At 41.0% G+C, this 12,009-nt stretch overlaps 1 protein-coding gene across 2 annotated transcripts in view; it reads right to left on the reverse strand.

Moving 5' to 3' along the window:
* PARP8 (poly(ADP-ribose) polymerase family member 8) overlaps nt 1–12,009 on the reverse strand; it is a 121,416-nt gene that overhangs the window by 62,161 nt on the left and 47,246 nt on the right. For both annotated transcript variants that reach the window (XM_054281891.1, XM_054281882.1), the window contains exon 3: nt 4,442–4,479. In XM_054281891.1, the coding sequence (XP_054137866.1) occupies nt 4,442–4,479 (38 nt within the window). The remainder of the gene's footprint in view (nt 1–4,441; nt 4,480–12,009) is intronic.

Genomic DNA, 12,009 nt, shown 5'->3' on the forward strand with positions numbered 1-12,009 from the left:
CATTGGTATGCATGAATATTATAACTATTTCACCAAATTTTCTTTAAAAATGTAGGGATTAGACCAAGGAATGTGTCTGTTGGGTTTGGGTGGTTTTGTTTTGTTTTTTTTTTTCTTTTTTGTTTCTTTTTTCTCTTTCCAACTTAATGCTTCCTAACAAACACCAAGAAGCAGCAGGGTCTTCTGTACTGTCTGCAGGAGCTAATTTTGCATGTATTGCTGAAGTGGTTATGAAAGTAATGATACTTTGTTTTCTAATGGTCTGGGCTGAATTGAAACCTTGGCTCTAGAGCAAAAAGGCCAACAATTAGGATAATCACAGATAAAGTGACTTACGTATTATAATTTTAAACACTTGTGTCCCACACCAGCAACGTGCACAAAATCACACGCAATTTTAGGCATACTGCTGCAGCCCCAAAGCTTTTGAGTGCTCCCAGTGAAATGCTGCAGGTGTTAACATTAACTGGGAGGAAAGCATAATAATATAATCCTTTGTATCACAGCAGCTCTTGGCCACGTTTCCCAAGAGGGAGCACGGGGCTGCGGCTGTTCCTCGCACGGTGCGCCAGGCTGGGCAGGGCAGCAGCTACACCCTACGCACAGATGGGTTTTCCTGGCTGCCACCGCAGAACAGCCTTTCTGCCACACTCACACACATCTGCCAGCTCTGACCCTGCCCCACACCTTCGCCTACTCCCACGCCTGTGCTGTCCAGCGAGGCAATCCGAGGCATCTGGGGCTGGCTCCACACACACAGGCAGTGTGCAGGCAATGCTGCAGGAGGCCAACACCACTGAGGCCCAAGGCCTGCACTCCTGTGGGCACAGCAAAACATCCATCTGGGGCTGCTCAGCTACACACTGACATGTAGTGTGTACATGTTTTACAGCCATGGCACCGTGTGAACAAAGCAGGGTCCCTTGTGTCAGCATTCATTCCTTCTCCCACTTCTGTCCATTGGCAGCAGGGGCTGTGAGCTACAGCCACAGGACAGCTGCAGCTTGCCCTCTGCAAGAAGCCCTGCCGTGACGCTGTTTGCATTCTCCATCTCGTCACCATCACGTCCATGTCCACCTTGCACATACCACACAAGCACATCTGTTTCCCAGTTTTGGGAGTGTAAGTTACTGCTATAGAGTCTAATGAGCTGAGATAACTGAGGCCATCATTTGGCTCTAAAAAGACCTAACACCACATACATGGAAGGGAGAGAGGGAATCATTGTGCTACAGCCTGTTGCTGTACAGAAAACTAGGAACAGAGTATGTTCTGTACAGAACAGACATACATATATGGAAAAAGGACTGCTCAGCTACAAGTTTTACAGATTTTAACTGTATTTTTACGTCCATTGTAATTTTTTCTTGGCAGCTGGATAACATAACTTTCACTGCCAAGCTGTTTTTTTTCTTTTGCTTTTCAGCAGCTATTTGGGTTTTTTTTCCTTCCATCGATATGATGAGACTTGAAATTAAGATAATGGCTTTGATTTGCTTTCTTCAACAACCTGTTTCTAACACTTGACACCTAGGACTACTTACCCTCTTCAATGGAGGACACAGTGTCTGGACCTAGCAGAGGAATGCAGCAAACTACGAGCTGCCAAACTGGTTCTCTCCATCTCTGCTGCAATCTACTGAAGTCTAAAAAGGTGTGTAACCCACAAATCACAGGGATAAAAGACTATAGCAGTTCTACAAGTTTCTGTCAGCCAACACAAATCATTCTGAACATAAATGCATTAGCAAAATGCTTGCTGCACTGCTGGTTCCCACAGGAGTCATGATACACTCATGCAAGTGGGACTTCAGTCTACTCATGGATGTTATATTCTATAACTGTTCCTTAGAAGGATTATTTCCTCCAGTTGTGTCAATGTTATGAGAAAATTGTTACAGTGATATTTTGCTGAAACTGTTATTACCTGGCTCTAAACTTTTCAGTTATGTTTTCACAACTCCAGCAATGGATATGTAACTTTCAGACATTACTGTCCCAACACTTTTACTGTTAAGTCCTCAGTCTGCCTTTGTGAGCACATTTTTAGCTTTCACTCTTAAATATGAAACCTTCAAATACCTTCCATTATTGAAAGTTGTCACGTCACATTACGGTTTCCATCGGTACAATTTAAAACCCAGCTGCTTCTATTTAATGCTTCAAAAAGTAATTCAGCAACAGCTACACACTGTTGTCAGTACCAAAGTGGTGATGCTGCATACATTACAGGAAAGCAGGCTGTGGGAGTAGGTATGCTATCCAAGGCTCTTCATTTAGTATCCAAATTTACTTTTGGTCGTAGCATTTTAGCTGAATTGCATCAATTGCATCGTGGCCTAATGTCACCTACTTTCATATCTTTATTGCACACATTAGCAATTTATCAGATGATCAACTCTGACAGCCTTGTCTTGGATTTACAAATCTGATCCACTCTGTACTACACAGTCTTAATCTACACAGGATAAAAGTTTGCTGTGGCTATGCACTAATGGACTTAAACCTTAATCTGTAAAGGTTTATCCTGTGAGAAATTGAATTTGAGATCACATGCTGCTCTGAACTCTATCACCTTGCAGCAGTACTTGAAGAACACCTTCCAGCTGAGGACATCAGCACAGAGCTTCCCAGACTTGATACCATCACACCCTGACATATCCCTGAAACCTTCCTTAAGACACATGTCAGAGAAGGAAGACACAGTCAGCAATAACATTAGGTTAGAAATTTAGGACAAAAAAAGGTGACAAATAATTGGGCTCACTGAGTCAAAACGAGTTTTTTATGATCAAAGCTGCAAAATGGCAGAAAGTCCTTATTGCTCCCAACACACTGAACATCTCATCATCATAAAGCACACATATATCCTGCAAAAGCTTGAGATGTGACTGAAATCAGCTCTTCTAAAGGCCTGAAGGGCTGGATTTTAATCAGTAAGCATGTACTGATTTACTCTCTGCTCCAAACTAACTACAGTGGGAAAATGTTCAATTGCTATCTGCCTTTAAAATACAGGGCGTGATGGCACAGAATATTCATCAGGTTTTAGGGACACTAAAGTCACTCAAGCTTGTAGGCTATCAGGACATGCTGCAAATAACACTCAAAAGGAAATTTTGAGGTCTATCAGACAGAAGAGTTGGCCAGGAAATGAGCTCCCATGTGCTGCGCAAGTAACCATTTACTTAAACGTTCCCAGAGGTCAAATTTTGTGATATTTAATGGAAGAAACTGTTAATAACACATGGTGAAGATTTTTTTCAACTATTTGTCCCTCCGTTCATTGTCAGCTCAATGCAGTAACTGTAAATCCGTTTATCACTGGTATGACTGCACATTTTATGAATCTCAGTTTCTCCCATTTCTAAATGTTGAATAGACTAATAACATTCCCCTCCACAGTTTTTACTGGTAAGAAAAATAAATCTAATAGAGGTTTTAGCATTCTTTCACAGAACCCATTTTTTTGGCACCACTGTTGATTTCTTTGTCTATCTGCTTCAAACACTGGTGTTTTGATGAGACATAATCTGCTGCTTATCAGCGAAGAAGATCAAAGTCACACTTCTTTAGAGTTTCTAAAAGAAACAATACTTCTTTGAGAAACATTTCAGAAAAGCGACAGATAAAGATTAAAAAAGGCCAGAGGGTTTCATATCATTCACGGTACTTATAGTGTTAAATAACCACAGGTGCACAATGTGGTGCAGTCCAACAGTACTACCATAAACCTTTACTTGCACAGCACCTGTCTTACCCACTTCCCTCTTCTGCTTCTGATAGCCTGTGCTGCCTGAAGTATCTGTGCACCTTTGTGAAGGAAACCGGGGAAATAGGCTCCCTGAGAGCTTGCTTTTGTCCTTACCTGCTTCTGTCTCCTAAGAATAACACACCACGTGGAGACTGGCCGCGTGGTTGCACAAACACCTTTGCCAGCCCAGCTCAAAGCGCTGAAGGGAGGCTGTGCTGGGCAGCTGGGAGCCCCTCTGTGAGCCAGCCCTACCACGGAGCTGCACACGAGCGCTTGGCTTGGGCTGACCCTGAAGGCACGGAGCTGCAGGCTTAACCTGGAGAGCACCAGCAGCCTCCTTAGGGCCTCCAGCACAAGGAACTGCTCTGCTGGCCCTGCGCCAGCCTCCTCAGAGATACAGCTTCATCCAGCATGCCAAAGAGAAGCTGCGCACTTTCCCACTCCTACCCCCGTTGGCACCAGCACCCCAAGCTACAACCTGTGAACCTGTGTTCTCACCCTGACCCAGCTGATAAATGATGCCTGAAAAGGGGAAGTGGCCTTGAAAATAATCTTAACTAATGGAAAATGATTAGTACAAGATGCACCCGGAAGACATCAACACCCTTTCAGATATTCTCATTTGTATATAGCAAACTGTGGTAACATGTATATGCATGTGTCCCGGGCAAGGATGTTGCACTGTACCTGGGTAATCCTCAGAGACATGCACTGAATAGGACACACTGTAAAAAAGAAGAAAAAAAAACAACAACAAAATTAGAAACAACAGCATTAACTGCTGGCACAACACTTTTTCCTGCTCCTGTATTATTTTATGCTTATTTATAGCTTCCTGACAGTTTCCAGAACAGAAGGTAACATCTATTTTGATGGCTTTTGAAGTGCTCAGCTGAAAATAAAAAGCGTCATGCCCATTTTGAAAGCTTACTTTGCTAAATTGGCATATCCTGATTTCAGTGTTCTTAAAAGGAGTATCAAGGCTGCATTATATTCCCTTTAGAGTAACATTTCACTTCTGATTTAAAAAAAAAGGTCACTCTTTGAACACCAGAATTAGAGAACTAGTAAAGCCCAGTTTTTCCTCTATCTGGTTTCTGTAGTTGACTCAAGACTCAGCAGGAGTCTTTCTCAGTGTTGTACATTTCTGTTAGTTTCACCAAAGGATCTGGATGTCTTGGCCTCCTTCCTTCCATCAAAACTTTTTATTTTACATAGTATCTATACCTTTTGTCAATCTGTGTTCAAATTAAAATTTGAGAGAGCCACAGTCACACTGAAGAGCAACTTCACTACGTGGATTCCTTGAATCTGTTTCATCAGAAAACAGCCACTCAAAACCACCATCCTGATTCTGCAGCTCAGTTACATCTGCTTTCCCTACGTGCCAGTGAGATCTTCACTAAACTCGCAGCTGAGAGCAGGACAAATAGGTGTGATGGTTTGCTCATTCATCTAACTACCCATCAAGTCCTTCTGATTTTAAGTTTAGTGTCCGTCTTAATTTTTGGAATAAAAACATTCAGCTGTGAAGCCCACTGAAAGGTTTCTGTTGTATAATTCATATTCTCTCCAATTCTAAATCCTATATATTGTGTCAACTTACATATTTAAATAATATATGGTGTGGGCTCATTTCTGTAGTGAGTTAAGTCAAAGCAGGATAGTACAGTCTTAAGAAATTTTGTTATGCATTGCACTTGCTGAAAAATTGTTGAAAATTGGTTCATACAATCTTTCTAAATGACATGAATACAGCTTCCATGTAGACAAGAAACTGAAGCCAGGTATGATTTTTAATGTTTCTCTCTCAAGGATTTCCATTAAATGAGTTCCACTTTCACAATCCAGTGACTGTAAGAGGCAATCAATTCCCTCACACTTCCTTCTGCAAGTTGATCTATTAACACACAGCTCTCTCACCTGTTTCTGCACACCATCTATTCTGGAATATTTTATGTATTGTTTGACTAAGACACAAAGATGCCTGTTTCTTCAACAGCTGCAAATGTTCTCACAAATTGAAGCAGAAGGAGCATTTATTACACCTGACCATGGATTTTGCCACACAACTGCTGGTTAAAATCCCATCACTGTAAAAATTCAACATTTTATCACTTCCCTGGTTTAATTATGTTTTAGATATTTTGAATAGGCAGCATCTGTATCTCCTCATCTTGGAGTATTTTTCCTAAGGACTGGGTTATTTAAATCTAATTAATCTGTCACCATGTATAGTATCACTATTTTAAATAAAGAAATATTCCAAAATAAGGAAATGTTATATCTCAGTGCAGTCATATATAGAGAATTTTGCTCTGTGATGCAGAAAAAAAGCCAGAATACCCAAAAAAATTCCTGAGAACTTAACTGCATGCCTGTTCTCAGCAAACCCCATCTTCCAGAAACATTTGTAACCATGACTTCTTCCTTCTACCACTGAAAGAGGTAGTGAAAGAGCCTTACTTTTTTTGACTGGCTGCTTGCACACTCTTTGCTGCCTCCAGAATTTCTGGGTATGGGTTTGTCCCAATATTGAGAACAAGAACAGGGACTGAAGGGTTTCCCAACCTCTTGAGTGCAGATACTCAAAATTCAGCTGGGAAAAGACATCAGCAACCTAGCCTAACTTTGAAGCTGGATTTGATTTCAAAGCTAACTTCTGCTTGGTCAATGTCTTCATGTGCAGATACTCAATGGAACTGAGTTTTCTCTTCCTTTTTCTTCATCATGTGGTTAGCTCTGCCAGCAGCAGCTGTGGTGCTGCCAAACGGAAACTTGTGACCAAACAACATACTGTTTGTCTTGTGAGGAGGAATAAATTAAAAGGTTAAGGAAAATGCAAGCTAGAAATAGGCTCAAACCTGACTGTTCAAACTTGGGATCTGATCCAGAGCCCAGTGAATCCAGAAACGGGGAGAATAAATCGACTCCACCTCCCCCAGAGAGAGGTGGTAGTGCTTTGCTTCAGCTTGTCAACTCCTGTTAGTTACATGTGGATCATGGAAGCAAAAAGTGGAAATGAAACTACTGAACAAAACAAAACTTGGATTTTTATCTGAGCTCTCCTCTGAGATTGTCACACATGGTCACCCTTCAGCACATTTTTCTGCTCTCAGGATAAACTGCTTCCTATTGCCGGCACACCTGGTTTGTCAGAGAACAAGATATGCCAGGCAAACAAAGGTCTCCCAAAGGTTCCTGTCGTCCAGCCACCCCAGCATTTTCCCACTGACTTTAACAAGATTTAGAGCCAAGCCACAAACACATGACCGTGATGACTTACAGCACCTTAAACAGCAGAGACTTCAGCGAAGATGCAGATGTTCAACACCTCTCAGTGTCAAATCCTCCCAAAGCCAAAGAAAGCCTTTCTTGAAGCAGCTTTTTCATTTAAGAACTCACAAATGCAACTGGAATTAATTTAGGCCTGGCCCTCACATAGAAGTACAACATGATTATTCCAGTGAGGGAAATGATTTTTCCTTCTGGCAATGCAGCTCCTCAGCACACCCTTATTGCAGTTACTAAATACAGCTTACAGCAGTATAATTTATTCCCATTCCCATAAACACGTTCACCATTGCTCATTCAGTTATATTGCTTTAGCTACAGGAACAGTTAAACTCCTGGGTGTAAACAAAGCCTCTATGATGGTGCTGTTTCTGTTTTACTCTGACCCTCTACAGAAGACATCCTGCAATACATATATTTCTGAACCCCTAAGCTTAGAACAAGCTTCATACTCGAAATGGCCTAGTAAAATTTTTTGTTATTTAACAAATAGTAAAGTACTACAAGAGAAATTAGTGGAAACTGTCATGTTTCATGTTTTTAATGCAAACTTCTTATTGCTTGAAATAGTATTAACATCGACAGCCTTGGCTTAGTAACAATTTTACTCACAGGGGTCTCATTGCAAGAATTTTCCAATGTGTTTTAACCATATCTATTTCTTCTACACAAAAATTATTATGCAAGAGTTCATCTCCATTGGAGAACTAATTCATCAACCAGATGGGTATGCACCATGTAATTGCTATTTTTTAAATTAATCTTTCCCAACTGAATACAAAATAAGCAGATTCATCTTCATCTGACATTACTACAATTTCTCAAAGCTAGTTAAAAAGGAGTAGAAAGTCTTAACTGATTATACTCCCAGGCAAAATGTTACCCCAAAACTGCATCTCCAGGGCAAAGGAAAATACTCAGGAAAACCGAAAAAAAGAGCAAAGCGAAAGTTACTGCAGCAAAGTACATTCATAAAAGGGAAACCGACCAGCTTCACCTCCCTATATCCATCTGTAGGATTGCTGCCTGAGCCTTGAACTGCAGTTTTACGCATCATGATACGAACCCCATAATCAGATACACATCCTAAAGCCATAACAGCAATGCTGTCTCTGGGATGCAGCTTCCCGTCAGTTTCGGGTTATCTCAGCTCCATGCCACCCATTGTTTTTCTCTAAGAAAGAAATCTTTTAAGCTGAACTTCCAGCTGTTTTGCACAGCAGGAACAGTGTGAAGCATCTGGTGCAAGTCTAAGATTTATGCCTATGGAATAGTCATGACAATTCAACCAGCTCTGTCCCATGGCAACAACTGACTTACTGCCTTATTAAGTGTGAAAATTGTGATCTAGTTTCTATTCCAGTTTTAGTCATCTCTATTAGAGCCAGATCTCTATGTCCTAATATTTTTTCTAGCAAACTTGATGAAGAAAGAAAACAAGATTATTTTTCATGTGGAATCTGATGGTAATGCCGATCTATAACAAAATACAAAAGAGAGTAAATAGGACTTAACCATAATACATCCGAAGCTACAGAATTCAGAAGAGATTTTTTTTATGATACATCAAAATCTCAGATCTAGCTCATCAATGACGTAATGCAATCAGCACAAAATTTTATAACTAAAGAAGGATACTAAAGCTCAGCAAAGCAAGCTATGGATAAACCTGAAATATGAAATGTTACTGTGGTATTGAGTATATGGCAAAGTCAGGTTTTGAACAAGTTGGTGAAATGAAAAAATATGACTGAAACTTTCATACAAAATAAAAAAAAATTATGCTGGTGACAACTTTGGGCCAAAGGACCTCTTTAATGATCTGCATACTATTTCTGAAATATTTGTTGTGTATACATCATATACACAACATGCTTTTACTCTTTTCTGGGTGAAACTGTAGAAAGGAATAAGATATAGCTCAGAAGATGCAAGGGGAATTGTATTCTTTCACCACTTACTAGCTATGAACTCACAACATTCTTTCATTTTCAGTATCTGCACACAACATGCCACAGCAGAGCAACATTGCATGAACATTCAATAATTATACAGTAAATACTTCTATCTTCAAGTTTTTGTTTTCTTATCTTTGAAAATGCTTACAAATTCTTCAGTGGATTCCTATTACTGTCAAAGCCTTTAGTGTCCTTTTCTACTTCAATAAGACCAGCATTTGATCCTGAAACCAGACCATTCATATTGCTTTACTTCTGACCAGCCTTTGTCCTCAAACAAAATAAAACTGGTTCCAAAAAGCCTTCCACCATGAACACAAGCCACTCTCAACACTCTCTATTCTGAGATCCACTTTGAAACCTTATAACCTGACAATAAATCACGTCACAAATACAGGGTAGAAATTACGATTTTTGGAAGACAAACTGTGGGATTGCACCCAAACAAAACTTTCAAATAGCATTTCTGAAATAGATGACCTTTGAAGAAATGCCTTGAGAACAGGTAGATGAAGGCATTTAGGTATTGACCAGATGAACATCTAGGGTACACTATTTACACAAAAAATGGGATTTGTTAACAGAAAAAAAAAACAATATTTTTTTGTTGTAACTGACCTTAGGTGAATTAGACTACGTGAAGTACAGTTCAAAACTAATATTTAAACACACTGCAAAAGACACCAATGTCAAACCATTCTTCCAATTTGTGTGTAGATTACATGCATGTAAATGACAGAAGAAGAGACTTACAAGCCAATTTTCAATGGTAAAAAGGTATGTCCTGTTTGATGGGCACCACCAAAAGACAGGTCTTATAAAGTCGCAGCCTGGAGAAAACCATTTCATTTTATGTTGAAAACAGAACAAACAAAATAACTTTAACAATAAATGATAAATAAGTGGAGCTCTTAAAAAAATAGAAGTATGGGAAAAATAATCTTGATTTCCACTCTGGAGCTTTTAAAAGATTGTATCTCACTTAGCACACATCAGCTGAGGAAGTGGTCCACTGAAGCTCATACTCAGAAACGGAACCATGGCAGCATTTTGCATTTTCTTACCTGGCAGATTTTGTAAACAACTGCTGCTAGTATTCACTTTTGTCTCCAGCAAAAAAATATGGAGACTTTTAGAATGTATTTATAAATGTACATTTACAATTATCTAACACAAATTTTGTTCTGCTTGTTCATTAAAAGGGTGATTAAGCACTGGAATAGACTTCCCAGGCAAGTGGTGGAAGCACCATCCTCGGAAGTATTCAAAAAGTGTATGGATATGGCACTTGGGGATATGGTTTACTAGTGAACATGGTGGTAATGTGTTAAGAGTTGAGCTTGATGATCTTAGAGGCCTTTTCAAACCTCAGCTGTGCTATTAGTCTGTTGCATATGACAGAATCACAGCAGGGGCCAGACCAGAGGGGACCACAGTGGGTCATCTGGTCCAACCTCCCTGGCCAAGCAGGATCACCCCAAAGTACAAGGCACAGGATTGTGTTCAAATGGTGCTTGAACATCTTTATTGGAGACTACACAGCCTCTCTGAGCAACCTGTGCCAGTGCCTGGTCACCAGCACAGAAAAGAAGATCTTTCTCATTTTCAGGTGGAATTTCCTGGGCATCAGTTCCTGCCCCGTTGCCTCTTGTCCTGTTGCCCAGTCCTGCTCTGTCCCCTCCCTGCGGACACTGACAGACACTGATGGGGCCCCCTCTCTGTTGTCTCTTCTCAAGGCTGAACAGGCCCAGCTTCCTCAAGAGATGCCTTGATCATCTCTGTCATCTTCCACTGGAGCCGCCCCAGGAGTTCCACCTTGTCTCTCTTGTCCTGAAGAGCACAGAACTCAGCACAGCTCTCCAGATGCGCCTCACCAGGGCTGAGAAGAGAGGCAGAATCACCTCCCTAATCTGCTGACAATGTTTTTCCTAAAGCACCCTAGGTTACCATTGTCATTTTCGGCTACAAGGACACACTGCTGTCCTGGCTTGTGGACACCAGGACCCCCAGGTCCTTCTCCACAGGAGATGAGGGTGACCAGCAGGTCAGCCCTGAGCCTGTACTGACACCTGGGGTTATTCCTCCCACAGGAGGAATAACAGGATAAATGCTGGACTAACAGAATAAATGGATAACAGATGGACTAACAGAATAAACAGGAATAACACAAATGCAGCACCCTGCATTTGTCTCTGCTGAATTTTGGATTGCTCTTCTCTGCCTACCTCTCCAACCTGTTGGGGTCCCTCTGAAGGGCTGCAGAGCTCTCTGGGGTATCAGCCACTCCTCCCAGCTTTGTGTCATCACAGCAAACTCCCTGTGGAGGCATCTGCCCTTCCTCCAGGCCACTGACGACATTAAACAGTACCGGGCCCTGTACTGACCCCTGGGTACCCCGCTGTGACAGCACACTGTGGCACTGATCACAACCCTCTGGGATCAGCTCTGCAGCCAGCTCTCACTCAGCCAGTTCTCCCGTGCAGCCCACACTCCCTGACCTCGCCACGAAGGTATTGGGAGAGACAGTGGCCAAAGCCTTGCTAAAGCTGAGGGAAACAATAAAAAAATTTCACAACACTTAGTGAATCCACGAATACTCTTAGGCAGTACAAACCAGGGTGTGCTGCACTCCACTCACTCACAATACCCTTACAATAAAGTCTCAGTAATGTGACAAAACCATAAACAGCACTAAGTAAATGTTTCAGACGCATAAAACACTAACCACAAAGTGATGTGTATCTCCAAACACACTGACAGACAAACAGTGTTAGAGTCACGACCGTTAGAAGCATACAAGACAGCCTATCTCATAATACGCTTCTGGAAATAAAAATTTGCAGAAGGTTTTTTTAAAATACAAATAATTATACAGGCTTTTGTTCTTTCACATGGGGAAATAGCTACCAAAGCACAAGCCTTCTACCTTTTTTTAAAGCAGTGATTTTAAAACTGATGCCATTAAATAGACTAATGATTAGCGAAAACCAATTTTATATTCTG

Source organism: Melozone crissalis, unplaced genomic scaffold (genome assembly GCF_028551555.1).
Source record: "Melozone crissalis strain CALT ecotype California unplaced genomic scaffold, PUWL_Pcris_2 ptg000005l_1, whole genome shotgun sequence".
Taxonomy (NCBI): Eukaryota; Metazoa; Chordata; class Aves; order Passeriformes; family Passerellidae; genus Melozone; species Melozone crissalis.